Source organism: Vitis riparia, unplaced genomic scaffold (genome assembly GCF_004353265.1).
Source record: "Vitis riparia cultivar Riparia Gloire de Montpellier isolate 1030 unplaced genomic scaffold, EGFV_Vit.rip_1.0 scaffold540_pilon_pilon, whole genome shotgun sequence".
NCBI classification, from domain to species: domain Eukaryota; kingdom Viridiplantae; phylum Streptophyta; class Magnoliopsida; order Vitales; family Vitaceae; genus Vitis; species Vitis riparia.
Genome location: NW_023269697.1, coordinates 54669 through 71871, shown reverse-complemented (window position 1 = coordinate 71871; position 17203 = coordinate 54669). Strand labels below are relative to the sequence as shown.

Here is a 17203-nt window from a genome sequence, read left to right as displayed (position 1 = left end):
TAACTCGATAGAATGTCAATTGAACAAATGTGGTGATAGGGAAACTTCGTGCCCCTTTAAGCACACTATTGAACACTTCTGACATGTTTGTAGTCATTATGCCATATCGTCCACCTCCATCATGTGATAATGCCCATTTCTCAAAGGGAATAGCCTCCAACCAACTGAGTGCGTCTTGATTGATTCTCCCAATTGTCTCCATATGCATGTTGAATTTTTCTACTTTAGTTTCTAAGGCAGCTCTGCATAAAGTTGTTTCAAGCATTTGTCCTTAAAGTGAGTCATAAAGTTGCTAGCAAGATGGTGCATACAAATTCGATGATATGCATTTGGCTCAGACCAACCAAGATAAACATCAGCAAACGCAGCCATAATGCCCGGATGACGATCAGAGATAACACAAAGACCCCTCCTTTGAGTTACTCGATTTCTAATACATGCCAAAAACCATCCCCAACTATCAACATTTTCACCCTCAGTTAATGCAAAAGTAAGAGGAAACAATTGATTATTTCCATCACAGCCCATGACAATCATTACAGTGCCCTTATACTTCCCATACAAGTGTGTACCATCAATAGTTAACACAGGACGACAATGCTTGAAGCCCTCTATGGAAGGATGAAATGCCCAAAAGACTCGTTGAAATACCTCTTCATTTCGCATATTTCCTGGGAATGTTTTAGAAATTACAACACATTGTGGATTGGCTTGCTCTAAGGCACCAAAAAAATGTGGCAGATTAGCGTATGATTTATAGAAATCACCAAACAAATTAGTTAATGCTTTACGCTTGCCTTTCGAAGCCTTAGTGTATGAGACATGATACCCGAATATTTCTACAACACTTGCTTGAATGGCAGCCACTGAAAGTGTGAATTGTGTCTTAATCATTCCCTCTATATGAGCGGCTATCAGGTTTGAGTCTAACTGATGATGATCTTGGTTCATGCAAGGATTGACACATGTGTGTGGGCCACTATATTTGTTGATCTCAAATAAAGATGTCCCTTTAACAACTGTAGCACGTAATCTCCAAGGACATTGAGACTGTTCAGCTTTCTTGCATCTTAGGACCAACAATTTCTTTGTGGATGACAAAACGATATACTCTTGATGCGAATTAATAGAGTACATCTTTACAGAATGTTGCAAATCTCCTTTGGAATTAAATATTTGTCCAACTATGAACTCTCCAGTTGGATGTCCCATAAGAGTGTTTCCCCATGGGGTCCATTCACTTGACATAACATGACCAATGTTTTCAACATTTTCAAACTGTGGTGATGGTGCCAAATGATATTGCATTGGAGATAATTCAATTGGGTCATCTAAATCCTCTGTATCTGGATTGTTTGACAAGTTACAACCTTCCCCATCCACAACCACATATCTCATTTGTTCTCTTTCAATTGCCTCATGAACAGCTAAAAAAGGCGAACTACCTTCCCTATCTTGATTATCATCATTATGAACATCCTCGGCTCCTACACTGTCATCATCACATTGTCTTCCTTCTTCGTCTTCCTCATCCTCTTCTGATCTATGCTCAAAAGTAAATGGATTTTGAACATTACTAGTACCATCATTTTCACCAAGTAACAAAGGCATGCAATTACCAATTGGTGAATTCATTTGTAAGTCAATAGGTACTTGTTCAACAAATAACTCAACTTCATCCATCCCAAATCTGTTATGCATTTCTAACATTCGAGCTACACCACTATCATTCTTTATTGGGCAAGGTTGGAATTTATTCCCTTTTTTCATAGGATACTTACAACTAAGTATTAATTGAAAATGTTCTTTATTGATGTCAGTGACCGAGTATATCATTTCCAACAGTTGTTCATATGTTGTCCCAAGAAGCACATCAATAGGTTCAACCGCAACTCTATCCCCAACATAATCAACATCGGTCTGTGTTCTCACCATTTTCCCATTACAAAAACAAACTATTGCCATCGATAAATTAGACATAGTTTACCTATAGAAGAAGCCAAAAAAATCAAATCAATTTCATTTTTAACCACAAAATTACACAATTAAAACATTACTAATAACATCAATTTGTAATGAAATAACAAATAACAATAATAGGGTATGTTATTAACAATAATCAAATAACAAATAACACCTTAATATCCAAATAATTCAATGTTTTTTATTAATAATATTTTCTTATTATTTATTACCATTAAAATTGAATAAAAGGTTGTTATTTTTCCATTAACAATTAAAATGTCTTTGTTTAAGCTACCCAAATTAAGTGGGAAATTTTTTTAAATTTGTTCAAGAATGGATGTAATGTGTACATATTCAACATAATTAATAGTTACGACTATAAATGTTTTAATATTTTCCTTTTAAATAATTAAAAAAGAGAAAGCGGAATAGTTAATACACTTTTGCCTATGTCTGGTTAATTTTTAAATTTTTTTAATTTAATTAAATTTCTACAATTTATAATTTAATAAGTTAAATTTGAAGTAAAACTAATATTTTCTATATATTAAATTTGGTTTTAGTGTTTTTATTTTATTTTATTTATAACTATTGAGTTCTTCAAATATTTTATAATTTTTAGGAGTCTATCTCGATCTTATAGATTTTTCCCTCTATGACCTAAAATATTTATAAAAATATTCTAAATAACTTTCCTTATTCTATGAGGAAATATGATATCACAATAATAAATTAGCTTAGAAAATACTTTATACAATATTCTTTACCAAAAGGAATTTATAATAATTGAGAATTTGATACATTTTCTAATATATGATACAATTCAAAAGCTAACCAATAATTACAAGCAATTTTCATGGTTTAGAGATCCAGCCTAGGTTCTACATGTCTTTTTACAGTTTTATAAAGTTGTTAGCATTTGTATAGGTGCTATTAAATGTTCCACATGCCATTAAATGATTCGAGTTCTAGGAGCCCTAGAGTTTGGTCATGATTCGAGTTCTAGGAGCCCTATAATGGGGAAGAGATTGTTATATGCGCAATAGTATTATCTTTATAAAAATGATGATTGAAAAATGACACACTCAAATCTCCTTGATCCTAATAATTTTTTTTTAAAATATATATAATAAAAAGTATATATTTTTTTAGAGAAGAAAAGAAACAAAAATAAATTTAATAATCACTTCCAATTTTATAAAGTTAATAAATTATGAAAACAAATTTAAAAATAATTTGAAAAACTTAAGCATTTGTAATGATGGTTTCTCAATAAATCTAGTAATTATAATAAATAAGAGGATAAAATATTTTAATAATAAACAAGTAATTATAACTCATAACCCTAAGGATTTATTAGGAAGTGTAGAGGCTTTCACTTTTCTTTTTTTGTAACTTTTTGAAGTTGCTTCCATATGTCTTATGTCAAGAAGATTCCCATAAATATGTATTAAACCTGGAAGAAGCAGATTCTTACAAAAAATAATGACTCATTTTTCCCAATTTTTTACTTTAATGCATAGGTGTTTTACAAAATCCACAAAACAAAGCTTTTTGAATTTTTAGCTATCAATTTTAGTTCCAGATTCTCACTAGGCAAATATTAATATTTGTTGTTCATATGTATTGTTGTACGTGTATCATTGTATTGTGCATTATATTTGTACCATAAAATACACTTCAGATGAGATACAAGCAAGCAATAAATAAGATTTACATCAGGAAAATGAATTATATCATTGTATTGTAAGTTTTCTAACAAACATGCTTACAGCCACTAAGGTACTTTTAGAAATAGTTGATGAATAAGATCAAGCAAGCTACTGCCTCATAACCAGCAATAGCAGGCCCATGTTTGTGAGGAATTGAAGCTTCTATCCGGGAGCAAGTAATTGTAAGGTTGTTGAAATTTTACTAGTAGTAATGGTTGAGAAAGTTGAACATGTAAAATATGCCACAAAAAATATGAAAAATTAGCACTAATGTGAAGAGCGTGCTTTGATCAGTGTAAAGCAAAGATCAGTACATTAAGCTCTACATTAAGCAGGAGTGTATTTCCATTCCATATTGGGATTTCATAGGTTTCCCCTAAGCACCCTGCTAAAGGCCATATTTAATTTCAAACCCTTCAACTTTCCGTTAGTAAACTCTCATTTTAATAACCAAGGCATAATAACATCTTTCACATACTTATCCAAGAAAAGTTAAAAGGAAAAAACATCATCAACAGTTATCATCATCCAATTTGTGATTAGAATTGGCTAAAAAGAAAAATTTACACTTCATGTGCAGGGATAACAGAAAATAATAAACCAAATGATATTGTAGTCACAAATTCATCAGGGGTGGCCCTGTCCTGTAATACATCATCATTATTCTAGGTATAATCAAAGCCAGATAGCAATAGACCATTTGTCCCAATTTTGAGTAACTCACTGAAACATATTCTTTTCTAAAATTAATAGCCACTTGATGCATTGTAACTATGTTAATTTCCAACATATTAACTCCATTTTTATAGAAAAAAGAATTTTTTTTTCTCCATTTCCAAACCCCAATCCGAAAAAACCTTAACCTCTCCAAGTCTCTCTCTCTCTTCCCCATCTTCATCCAATCCGAAATCCATATTTTGGATCACGATGAAGATGAATCATGGGCAGATCGACAGTTACCAGGATTCCGAGATGAGAGGAAAATGAGGCAAAGGTTAGGGTTTTTCGGGTTCCAGGATAAGAGGAATACAAGGTGGAGGAAAGGGTTTTTCAAGTTTTTTGGATAGCTATGAAATTGAAAACAACTTGAGATTTTTAAAATTTTCAAAACAACTTGTTTTCCTCTGTTTGGTTGGTGAGAAAACTAAGGAAAATGAGTGGGAAAAAACTCATGAACCCGAAAAAAATTTACCTAGCTGTTGGTGGAGCTGCTGGTGGGAGCCACTGGTGGGAGCCGCAACCGGTGAGGAGAGAAAATGAAGCCGCAGATGGTGGAGCCGTAGAAAAGAGAATACTTTCTGGATTGTTGATTTCGGGAAAAAATTGGGTTTCCAAAGTAAAAAAACAAGTTTGACGAAGATGGCTTGTTGATGTGGATTGCTGATGTGGATTCAAAAGAGTATTTTGGCAAATAGTTTGAAAACTGGATTAGTTTGGGTTTTTTTTTTCCAAAGAAATACTACTTTGGCTGTAAACTCCTTTTTTCCCTCTCTATTCTTCCCGCTTCTTTCTCTTTCCATGGCATTTTCTATTTCCCCTCCCCCCATTTTTTTCTGGGATTCCCAAGTGGCCGACACCCATATTTTCTCCATTTTTTTCCTTCCTCTCTACAACTCCCCACTCCCCACACTCCACGACTCCCATTTCCTGTCAGACACGCCCCCATCTCCTCTCTTTCATTTTTATTTCTCTTCCTAACTCCCACACACATTGCCACTTGCCACACGACCCACACACCAGTCGGGCCATTTATTTTCCTCCATTTTTTTGCTTCATCTTAGCTTGCTCTTCCTCCCACACAACTCCACCCAATCTTTCTTCATTTTATTATTATTAGTTTTTTTTTCTCTTGTCATTTTCTTCTCCACATCACTTCCCATTTTTAGCAATCTCCATCACCATTGCCGACGGTGTGATGCAGACGCATTTTCCAATGGGCCACTCCCGTCCGCCAATCATCTCCCACTTTCCTCCCATTTTCTTTCTTTCCCCCACCGCCAATGTTAGTTAAAAATTTATTTTTAATTTAATTTTGTTTTGTTTTTATTATTATTATTATTGTTACCATTATATTTATTATTGTTTGATTAATGCAGTAGCGATTTGGGTGTTTTGAGTTTGTCTAATTTATTAATTATTTACTTATTAAATTGTCTTTGATTTTGATTGTAAATTGGGAATAATATAAATTAGGTTGATTTTGGTTGTGGATATAAATTTGCATATTAAATTGGGTTTGGATTATGAAATATTAAATTGAGGCCTAATGAGATTTATTTTAATTTATCATGGGTTGAGTTTGGTTAAGAGTTAATATTTTGGTTGTTAATTTGGAAATTTTAGATTAGGGTCTATGATATATTAAATATTTTTGTTGGGTTATATTTATCAATTTGAGTCCATTTTTAATTGGTGAGATTTATTGGATTAACTTGAAATTTAAATTTGGGCTTGAACATATATTGTGAAGTTTATTTATTTCTAGATATTTATATTTGTACTATTTTTGTTTTTGCATGAGCCCACTTTGCAATCTTGTTGGTTGAGTACGAATTGATGACATGTGGAACTTGTTGTAAGTTTATTTGGGTACATATTTTATTTCTCACTTTTATTTGGTTTTATTTTTATTAGTTCTTGTAAATATTCGTTCTAATATATTTATTGAGTGTGTACAGAATTGAACATTGAACAAATTGAAAATTTTGTTTAAATAGAAGGAATAATTTAGTAAATGTGTTTTGATGAAACAATAATTTTAAAATATTATTTTTAATAAAAGAAAGTTTTTTTTTATTACTTATAAAAATTCAGAAAAATGCATTTAGAAAAATCTAAAAGAATTGTTTGTCTAAAAATTTCTTTGTTTAATAAAAATTGTTCAAAATTATTTTGTAAATAAAGTTGTCCCAAAAATTAATTTTTAATAAAATTGTCTAAAAATATTTTTTTAATGAATTCTTTTTCCTTAATTAAAATGGGATTAAAAGTGTTTTTCAGAAATAGAGGATTTAAATCTTTGTTTTTATTTTTAATTAAAATTTCTTTTGCAAATAAAGTTATGTCATTTTAAATAATTTGTAAAAATCATTTTTTTTAAATGAAAAGGAATCAAAATAATTTTGTAAATAAAATTGTAAAAATTCATTATTTTCTAAAAAAAAAGCAAGTAAAATAATTTTTGTTGCCAAATTAAAATTTTGTAATAATTTTTTTTGATACAATAAGTACAAATAACTTTTTTGAAAATTAAATACAAATGAAATTGAATCAAATCATTAATTGAAAATAAATTGAAACATCTTTTTTGTAAATAAATAAATTGAAATCATTAATTCAAAATCATTTTTTATAAAATCTTTTGAAATTTCTTGAAAACCATTTTTTTAATACCATTTTTTTAGTTCAATAAATCATTTTTGCACAATTTTCTTGTTATTTATTTCATATATTCTTATAATTAGATTTCATCATTATTTTTGTGTATATTGATTTTTATCATGATTTGTACATTGATTATTTTTCTTGGTATCCATAATTAATTAATTAATTGCCACAATTCTCTTGATTAGTTTAGTAGAGGCCGTATGTATACGGGCTTAGAGGGGTGCTACGACTCACCACCGTACCTTCCCAATAAGTAACCTGACACCCGAACTCGACTTTGGTTTTCTACATACCTGTTTTTCCTTCAGAGTCATACTTAGGGTTTTTTTTTTTCCATTTAAAAAAAAATTAAAATAAGTGACGACTTCAACTCTTTTTCTAAAAATCAAATTTTCACTAAACAAATAAAAAAGCTAGTCATGCCGTCGAGTAGGAATGCACGTGAAAATACGGGGTCCACATAGGGGTATTTTAATTCCATAGTATAACTTATTTTTAAAATTACTTTTCAAAAATTTAAAAATTAAAGATCTTTTTAGATAAGTTATTTTTAAAATTAATTTTTATTTTGATTTTGTAAAACATACAAATTGTAGATTCAATTTATATAATATAAATTAAGGGTCTTTTTTACAATGGCTCTAGGAAGCCTTTTTTTTTTTTTTTTTTTAATCCTAAAATGTGTTTTTGAAAAAAAAAAAAGGTGTATGACAAATTTTAGGAAACACTTTTAAAAATTTGAAGAGTATGTTTGACAGTGATTTTATGAAATATTTTTTTATCTTTTTTAATACTTGAAAGATTAAAATTTTATAGTGTTAGAAAAGTTAAAAGTGTCTATTGGAATCACTACCAAATGGGTTGAAAAATTACTTATAATGTTTTTTTAGACAAACACTTGATAGATGATTATCCTAAAAACACTTTTAAAGAAAATGCTTTCACTAAAAACATTTCTTAATAGAAACATTGTCAAACACACTATAAATATAATTCAAATTTTATTAAAAAATACAAATAATTTCTGATTACAAATAAATTCAAAATAATTTTTTTAATAAAATATGAATATTAATAATATAATAAAATCATAATTACATATTTTTATAAATGTTATAAATATAAAAATATAAATGTTATAAATAAATAATAATAATTCAAAATTAATAATTTCCAATACTATTTATATGATTTTATAAATATTATAAAAATATGGATATTAACATCTTATAAAAGCATAATTAATTTATTTTGTTAAAAATAAAGAATAATTATTCAAAATTAATAATTGCTAATACTATTCTATTTTAAATAAATATAAAAACAAACAAAATTTAAAATTTTAAGTTATAAACGAGCTAAAATTTTCATTATATGTATGCATTTATTACTTAATTATGAAGATGACATTGTGAATTATTTTATTTGATTATGACATTGTGAATTATTTTATTTGATCTATAATTAATTAATTTTTTAAATTTCAAATTATTCTTAAAAATGATAAGATTTATTAAAGAATTTAACACACACACACACACACACACACACACACACATATATAAACTTATTAATAAATTCAATACAAAGTCTCACTTACTTTGAAATTCATTGTTAGGAAAGAAAAAAAATCAGAAGAACAGTTTTCTTTTTTATTTCGCTTTTAAAAATTGTTTTTAAAGAACAACAACCAAATAGTGATATAAATTTTTAAAAACAATTTTGTTTTTAAATAACACGACCAAATAGGTTTTTATTATTGGGACCCTAGATCTTTCTGTTCTCGTACCTTGGATCATATAGGTGCATGTAAACTACTCTAGGCCTTTAGATCCTATGTAATGGAAGCAAAAAATAAAATTTTAACATTCTAAGATTTAGAGAAAAGTCATCAGAAAACTTTACCTTTAATTTAAACGTTTTCAAATAAATTTCGCTCAGTGAAGTTGAAGCCTAAACAGTTCGAAGGTCTTGTACACCCAAGATTTTCCTCTCAATGACTCGAATTACGACCTTGACACTCCAAAGTGTAGGCTTTGGGAGGGAGGGATCCTAGGCTATTTATCTTTAGAGGTAGAAGACGACTATTTTCCAAAGTGATGAAAACCCTAGCCCCTAAGGGGTATTTATAGGGTTTCCTTATTAGGCTTAAGTGACTTGAGCCTACCAAAGCTTAAGTCATTTAATTTAGTCTAAAACGGGTCCTAATTGATTAATTAACTATATATGTCTATTTAATTAGTCAATTCACACATTTTAGAGAACTTGTTTGCTATCCCCTATGCAACCTTGCATAATTATCAAAATGCTTTTATGCATAAAAGTGAATTGAGAGTCAATCCAAACCTCATAAACCATACCACCATGATATATGAGCTTAGAGTGGGGATTGTTGGGACCAATAAGAATATTGATTTCCTCAAAATCTAAAGATAAAGTTGATTCAATATTCCATTAAAGAGAATCAACTGCACTTTAGTACCCTATGTAAATAATAACGAGACAAAACTCAGACTTGTGACTTACTATCCATTGTATGTAGACTGCTCATGAATTGGTGTTTGTAATATAGTAAGGTAGTATTATTATCTATCAAGATTACCTATATAATCCTTGAGTTATAGATCTCACTTATTATGTAATCAATTGAATTACTCTAACTCTAAGAAGTATATGTAATGCCCTAAACCCAAGAGTAAAATCGTAATTTTAAAAATAAATAAATAAATAATTAATTTAATAAGGGTAAAAATGTCTTTTCTTATTTAAAATCCCTACGTATAAATTAGATTTTTTTAATAACCCTTTTACATGAAGATAAAAAATATCAAAGAACTTAGATTTAGGGTTGAATATCAATTTTCCATGTAAGATTTTAATCCTTAAATTAATATTTTATATTTGTTAGTTAGTTTTAAACACTTTAGATATTTTTTTGGAAGATCTCAATCTAGATTATAGTTTGTCAAATTAATTTTTAGATCAAAAGATTGAAAATTTATGAATGTGGATTAATTTATGATGAAAATATGAAAATTTAGAAAATTTCAATTGTGTAGAAAAAAAATGAATAAAAAATCAATGGAAGAAAAGAAATTTTAAATTTAATAAATAAATAAATAAATTGTTTGTGGAGGCTTTAGATTGGAAAAAAGAAAAGAAAAGAAAAAGAAAATGTGTAGATATATGTACCATGTGAAAAAAACAATAAAATAAATAAATAAATATAATGAGAGGCGTGTAGGTGGCTTTGTAGAATGTCGTGGGATTAAAAAAATAAAATAAAACAAAATTAGAGGACACGTGTGTTGCCAAGGTGTTGAGTTAGGCATGGAAAATATTATATATATAAATATATTATAATAATAAATAATGAGAAGAAACATGAGACTTTCTTTTATTTTTAAGGCTTTCTGCGTGTAATGAAGATAAGAGGGTAATGGGTTGGTTATGCATTGAATTTGAAAATTAATAAAAATAATAATATTTAGTTGTAAGCTAACAAAGGAAATATTAGTAATAATAATGGTTTAATACAATAAATAGAAAAACAATATATTTTTGAGAAATTTAGTTTAAAAATAATAACAATAAATTAATGGAATTTGGAGAATAAATTTTGGAAAGAACCCAGTTTTTTAGAAGAATTTAAAAACTTACGTGTTAAATTATTATTGATTAAGAAGTTAAAAATAATAGGTGACATAATATAGAAAATTTCAATCCCATCCTACTTATTTAAAATAATTCTCATCCTTGTGCTAGTAAAAAAAGAAAAAGAAAAATAGAGTGGGGTGGGTATATGAATTTACCATGTTCGTCTCACCCCATCTTGATTAAAGTCTTTTTTTTTTTTTAAATAAATTAAATTTTTTTTAATTAAATAAATATATTTTATAAATAATTAAAATATTATAATTTTTATAACTTATTTTATTGCAAATTAATTATTTTTATTATTTTATATGTATTAAAAACGGGGAAATAAAAAATTTAAATTAAATTATTTTTTGAAATTAATTTTACATATAATTAGGGTGAGATGGGAACTTACCCCGCATTTAAAAAAAAAAAGAAGGAAATCTTAAGCTTGTCGTGCGTTTAAAAAAAAGAGACCCAAACTTGTTCATAACTTATTTATTTTAATTCCAAACCAATAAGGTGGGACGAGGGCCTATAGCCATAGAAGACTTGTAGGGCTTGTACCCGAAAAATCTCACTCCGTTGTTATCGTACTCCTATCCAAGCTGATAGTCAACTTGTATACCTTGTATTTTTTTTTTCAATATTCAAATAAATCACAATTTAATTTTAATGGTCTTTAAATTAAAAGTTCAATTAAATGAATTTTTTCGTGTTATTAGCTTTCACAACCTCTTAAGTGCTAATAATATTCAATTTCAAATAATTATCAAAGTCTATACAACCATTTCTAAATCAAATGTTCTCATAATTTATTTTCAACCAATCAAAATATAATTAAATTACATATATCCAAATTCCCCAAATTAATACACATCTAATTTACACCCAACAGGGTTAACAAGTAATAATCAAAGACTAAAAATACATGAAAATATTAATAAGATATTTTATTTTAACCCGAATATATAGCATATATATATCTTGATAATTAATAAAAAAAATACAAATGGACGTGAATACACCCAATGAACCATTCTTCTTGGGCTTTTACCTAATGATATGTGTATGTATTCAAATATACTCTCAATTCAGACTTTTCTCGTGTCTATTGTTGTGCTTTTCATACTAGTGATCTTGCTCTTTTCTTAATTTATCCTCTCATATGACATTTCTTTTTTACCTCTCACTTTTTTTTTCCATTTTACACAACCTTTTCTCATTATATTCACACAACTATGATACAAATGCAATATATAATATGAAACTATTATCTTTAAAACATATTTTTATTTTTTAAATAGACTCCAATAATTTAAAAATTCAATACACATTTTTTTTTAATTCTCATGAATCAATGATCATTTCATTTTCCTCCAGCACTATTTTATCAACATCAATAAAAATATAATTTAAATAACACTCGTGTACCAAAATCACCCGTGGATATTACAAGTATAAACATATTTATTTCATGGCATAATATTTATAACTTTTTTTCTTAAAAATATATTAAATAATTTTTTTTTGGGATAAATCGCCCTACCAAAAACTACGAACCTAATCGTTACTTTCGAAATTGAGCTTTGTAGCCATATTCCCCAACTAAAATAAAATATTATCCTCAAATTTCATATGAGATCAATCAGATTTGATCCATCAAAGAAACTTTTGAAGGTCGACGTACATTTGGACTGTACTTTACTTTTTTTCTTTCTCACCTCTCAATTTATGATATGACTTTTCCTTAATTTGCTTAGTTTCTCTTTTCCGTTTTTTCACCAAATAAGTTGGGTCACTTATCTCCTCAATTCCTAGGAAAGACTAAAAAAATATTATTTTTTGGAATAATAAAACACTAGAAAAATCAAATATAAAAAATGGAAAGAGTAAGGTGGTTTGTTTCAACGAATTTCTGTTTTTATTTTCAAAGAAAACAAAAGGTAGGTTTTAAAATATGTTTAGACAATGTTTTACCGGTTTTTGTTTTCTAGAAATCTAAATTCAGAAAATGGAAAAAAAAAAATGAAAACATCAATTTGCTATTTTCAAAATTTTATTAAGAAAGGTGAAAACAATTTTCAAAAATATTCAAAACAAAGAAAATAAAAATAAAAAAGACCTTATGGGATTGATCATAATATAAAATATATATATATATATAAATATTGTATATATAAAAATATTAATATAAATAAAACATGAAATAATAAGTAATGTATAAATATTTGGTTTATTTTTTGGATTAGAGATTATTTATAAGTTGATATATTTTTTGAATATAAACTAATTCATTTTAATTGATTAGTCAGAAGATTATTAGAATATTTTATTACATTATTTTAAAACAAAAATAATATAGTAAAGAAAATAAAAAGGAATAATGAACAAATACAATGAAAGCGTGACTTTATAGTATATATGTTATAACACATAACATAAAAAATAATCATAATTATATAAAATTTTAATTATATTTAATTTCACAATTTTTAATAAAAACTTAAAATCAAAATTTTTTTTTGCAAATTTTATTTTTTAAAAACAGATTTCATTTTTCTTAAACAAAATGTATTTTTTAAGAAAATAAAAAATAGAAAGTGAAAATTGTTTTGAAAAAATAAAAATTAGAAAAGCGTTTTTCAAATTAAATACAATCAATTAATTTCTTTTCTTTTCTTTTTTGTGAATGTAGATACATTATTGAGTCATTAAATCTTGTGTTAAAGTGTAGTTTTTTTTTTCATTTATTTTATTTTCTTGTTTATTATTGACTTGCTTCCGGATAACATTAATGTATAAAACTACGAGAGTTGCAAATACATCTTATGATTGAGTACAAATATTAGGTCTTGTCATTTTCTCAAGTAGGAAAAGATATGGGTGTTTGGATGAATTGAATTAATAGTGCTAAGACATTTGCTTTGTTTTTTTGGTTGATAATTTTGTTTCTTTTCATTATGATATATGATTTTTTTTTTTAAATAGTGATATTTGTAGACGATGATTTACTCTTCATTGAAGATTTGAGGCTGTCGTTTAATTAATCGGATGATTATGTGTAAATTTGAAAAGATTTAAGTAAAGACAAATTTTTTATAAGTTAGAGTTAGATGGAAAGTTTTAAAATTAAGTTAAAATATTTTAATTAATTTTTTAAAAGTTGAGACTTTAATTTTTTTTCAAATTTTGTGTTCGACCCTCTAGGCTTTTGAGCCTATACATACCTTATCTAAATGTGCTTTAGGGTTGGATGTTATCATTAGGAAAACGTCATAACTTGTCCTACCATTTTTGAAAGCTTTAAAGGGTTTTTTTTTTTTAAAAAATAATTATGGTTTGTTGAAGGGACCTACATCCTCTCAGAGATTGAGATGAATTCAGTAGAGTACTCGAGGTATTGTGTCCCGAGGATGTAGGTGGTGGAAAGTAAGTGCAAGGTAAAACCATTTTTTTTTTTTTAAAAACTCTTAAGACAGTGATGACGTTATACATCTGCATATTCAATAGATTCTACGTCATGAGCTCAAGCTGCTAGATGCTATGAATAGGTCAGGACCGTGGATGACATGTGTTTGACATGTGGAAATGAAGAGTGAGGATGAGCATCCAATTATTTTTATCTTTAATTCCCATGTTTGAATAATTTAAATTATGATGGGAATGAATCAAAAAGTGATTCAAATGGAAATAAAATCTCACTTATAAGTAGGATTTCAATTCTCTCCAATAGAGGTATTTTGATTTCTTAATGTAAGTTATTTTTAAAAATACTTTTTAAAAATTTAAAAACTAAACATTTTTTTTGAATATGTTGTTTTTGAAAAGAAATTTTTAGTTTTATTTTGTAAATTTTTTTTTAAAATTAAGATAATATAATGTAAACTAAATTTAATTCATGTCTTATTAAAAAATAAAAATAAAAATAAATTAAAAAATAAATAGTTTTTAATAAATATGAATATTAATAAAATAATAAAATCAGAAATGATATATATTTTTTTATAAATATTATAAATATATAGATATTAACATTAATTGATTTATTTTGTTAAAAATAAAGAATAGTTATTCAAAATTAATAATTTCTAATACTATTCTATTTTAAATTAATATAAAAAAATAAAATTTAATTTTTTAAGGTATAAATGAGCCAAATTTTTTATTATATGCATATATTTATAATCCAATTGTGAAGATGACATTCTAAATTATTTTATTTATCTATAATTAATTAATCAATTTTTTAAAATTCAAATTATTCTTAAAATTACAAGATTTATTAAAGAATTTATAGTATTAATTATGTCTATTATTTTTTATAGTCATTATATATATATATATATATATATATATATATATATATATATATATATATATATATATATTTTTTTTTTTTTTTTGAGTTTTAAATAATTTTTGAAATTATAAAACTTATTAATAAATTCAATACAAAGATTTGAAATTCATTTTTTTTAGTGAAAAATTGAAAGAATAATTCTCCATTTTATTTTATTTTTAAAATTGTTTTTAAAAAATAACAATCAAATAGTGATATAAATTTTTAAAAACAATTTTTTTTTTTTATAAATCACGCACCCAAATAAGTTTTGATTCTTTAGAAAAAAAAAAAAAACAAATTCTTAAGGATTTTTTCAAATGAAAATAAAAAATTACTTCAAACAATATACAATGTGAGATTTTTTTATAAATAAAAATAAAGAATTATTTTAAGCCAGATATACAAATATTATTAATAATTCTTTTTTTTTTTTTTTCATTTTCATTCTTTTTTTTTTATTTAACATTGAAATATAACCAAATTATCATTCCAATTTTATATTCTTATATGTATGCAAACATAAAAATTAAAATTACCAAATTCATTCCTATCAATAGGGAATAGTAGTAAAACAAAATATTCATTTCCATTTCCATTCTTCATTATGCGTACCAAACATGTCCTTATCTTACATAGAATCTGGCCAACATTATAGGGCATGTGGGGATCGGGCAGATGTTAATTTGTTGGCCTGAAATCGGAAATCGTCTTCTTTATGTCACGAAGAAGTAACTTAATGAACCTAGCTCAAATCCATGCTATGTTCACAAGACAGTGATGGTGCTAAAGACGATAACCTAATACGTGGGTCCCTTTTGCCTATCAAGAAAAACATAACGCATGCGTGCTTCCTGCGACTTCTTTCATGAAAAGTTTTCAGTCTATTATCCTTCGCAGTGCCATTGAGAAAAAGGTATCTCCACAAATTGGTTCCTCTGATTTAATTTCTCCATTACAGATAATGGCTGTTCAAGTTAGCCTATTTGCCACGTCCCTGGGATTTCTATCTTAATCATATGAGACAATATATTGAATGGGAAAGCGAAGCTACGTGAACTTCCCAACTACGTATGCAGCCTCTTGCACTCACACTCACTCACACGAAAGTCTATAAATACCGAGTTCGTATTGCCCTTGCAATCCATCCAGCAGAGAAACATCTTTGAGAGTTTCCTTTATCAGTAGAGAGTCTTTCACCTCCTTTGCTTTTGTGTAGGAAAGATGGCTTACTCCAAGACTTTCCTTCTCCTTGGCCTTCTCTTTGCTGTTGTTCTCATCCTGTCCTCTGAGGTTTCAGGTCGGGAGCTAGCTGAAACAGCCGAAACTCGTAAGTTAAATTTCTTTCAACTACTTTTTCAGTAGAAATAATGGCAAGTTATATTATATGTTCATATACATAGAGATAATTTTGTTTTCTTAAATTATGGCAGAAGTGATCAGCGTGGAAGATGAGAAGCACGATGGGTATGGACACGGACACGGACACGGACACGGGCACGGGCACGGGCACGGGCACGGAAAAGGACATGGGCATGGGAAACCTGGTCATGGTGGCGCCGGTGAGGATGTGGAAGACGAGACTGAGGGGGCTCAGAATTAGAGTAATCAATCCTTAATTATGTGGGCTACGCATGATTAGGGTGTGTTTTATGTAAGATTATGAAAACGTGTATGTCAATAAGGCATGTGGGCTAAGGGGTACTCCCTAAGACCAGCATTGCTGCAGTTGTTAAATATGTAGGTCGGGGCTTGTATCTTTTATTTCTCTATGTTTTTCATGTGCTAAATAAAGTATGATGAATGTTGTCTGGGGGTCCTACCCTTTTTACGTTGCATTATTTACTTGGAATTGCCCGGAATTTGGATTTGAAAGGGGATTTTTTTTTTTTTTTACTATGGTAGCATGCCCGGAATTGGGTTAAAAACACAATTAGGTAAGTGGTCGCTGGTTTCATTTTATATGCCCAGCTCGAATTTTAAGTGGCTGACGTAGGAGTCTTGGGAATGAAACAAAGCTGCAAAATGATGAAGGTGGGTTGCATGGACCCAAATCTTGAGATAAAGTTGGAAAAATGATGGGTTTATAGAATAGGAAAAGATCGTTCGGTTCTTAAAAACCGGTCGGTCCACTGGTTTGGATGGTGCATCTGTCGGT

The 17203-nt window shown here is 27.6% G+C and overlaps 2 protein-coding genes across 3 annotated transcripts; one reads left to right on the top strand and one right to left on the bottom strand.

Moving 5' to 3' along the window:
- Positions 1 to 231: 231 nt before the first annotated feature.
- LOC117910006 lies at positions 232 to 1635 on the bottom strand. Its single transcript, XM_034824058.1, has one exon. The coding sequence runs from the start codon at positions 1633 to 1635 to the stop codon at positions 232 to 234; it is 1404 nt and encodes a 467-aa protein (XP_034679949.1).
- A 14542-nt stretch (positions 1636 to 16177) lies between these two features.
- Positions 16178 to 16890, top strand: LOC117909997 (glycine-rich protein DC7.1-like). 2 transcript variants are annotated; one of them, XM_034824043.1, is made up of 2 exons: positions 16178 to 16375; positions 16482 to 16890. In XM_034824043.1, the coding sequence occupies exons 1-2, from the start codon at positions 16270 to 16272 to the stop codon at positions 16646 to 16648; spliced, it is 273 nt and encodes a 90-aa protein (XP_034679934.1). In that variant the 5' UTR covers positions 16178 to 16269; the 3' UTR covers positions 16649 to 16890. The 2 variants fall into 2 exon arrangements, with proteins under 2 accessions (XP_034679934.1, XP_034679933.1); XM_034824042.1 differs by having other exon boundaries at positions 16181 to 16375; positions 16479 to 16890.
- The last annotated feature ends 313 nt before the right edge of the window (positions 16891 to 17203 follow it).

Excerpts from the sequence above, each read along its gene's own strand:
- LOC117910006 (XM_034824058.1), bottom strand. The coding sequence starts at position 1,635 with ATGAATTCACCAATTGGTAATTGCATGCCTTTGTTACTTGGTGAAAAT.
- LOC117909997 (XM_034824042.1), top strand. The coding sequence starts at position 16,270 with ATGGCTTACTCCAAGACTTTCCTTCTCCTTGGCCTTCTCTTTGCTGTT. Across the intron at positions 16,376-16,478 it reads AGCTGAAACAGCCGAAACTC|AAGTGATCAGCGTGGAAGAT; the intron begins GTAAGTTAAATT and ends AAATTATGGCAG.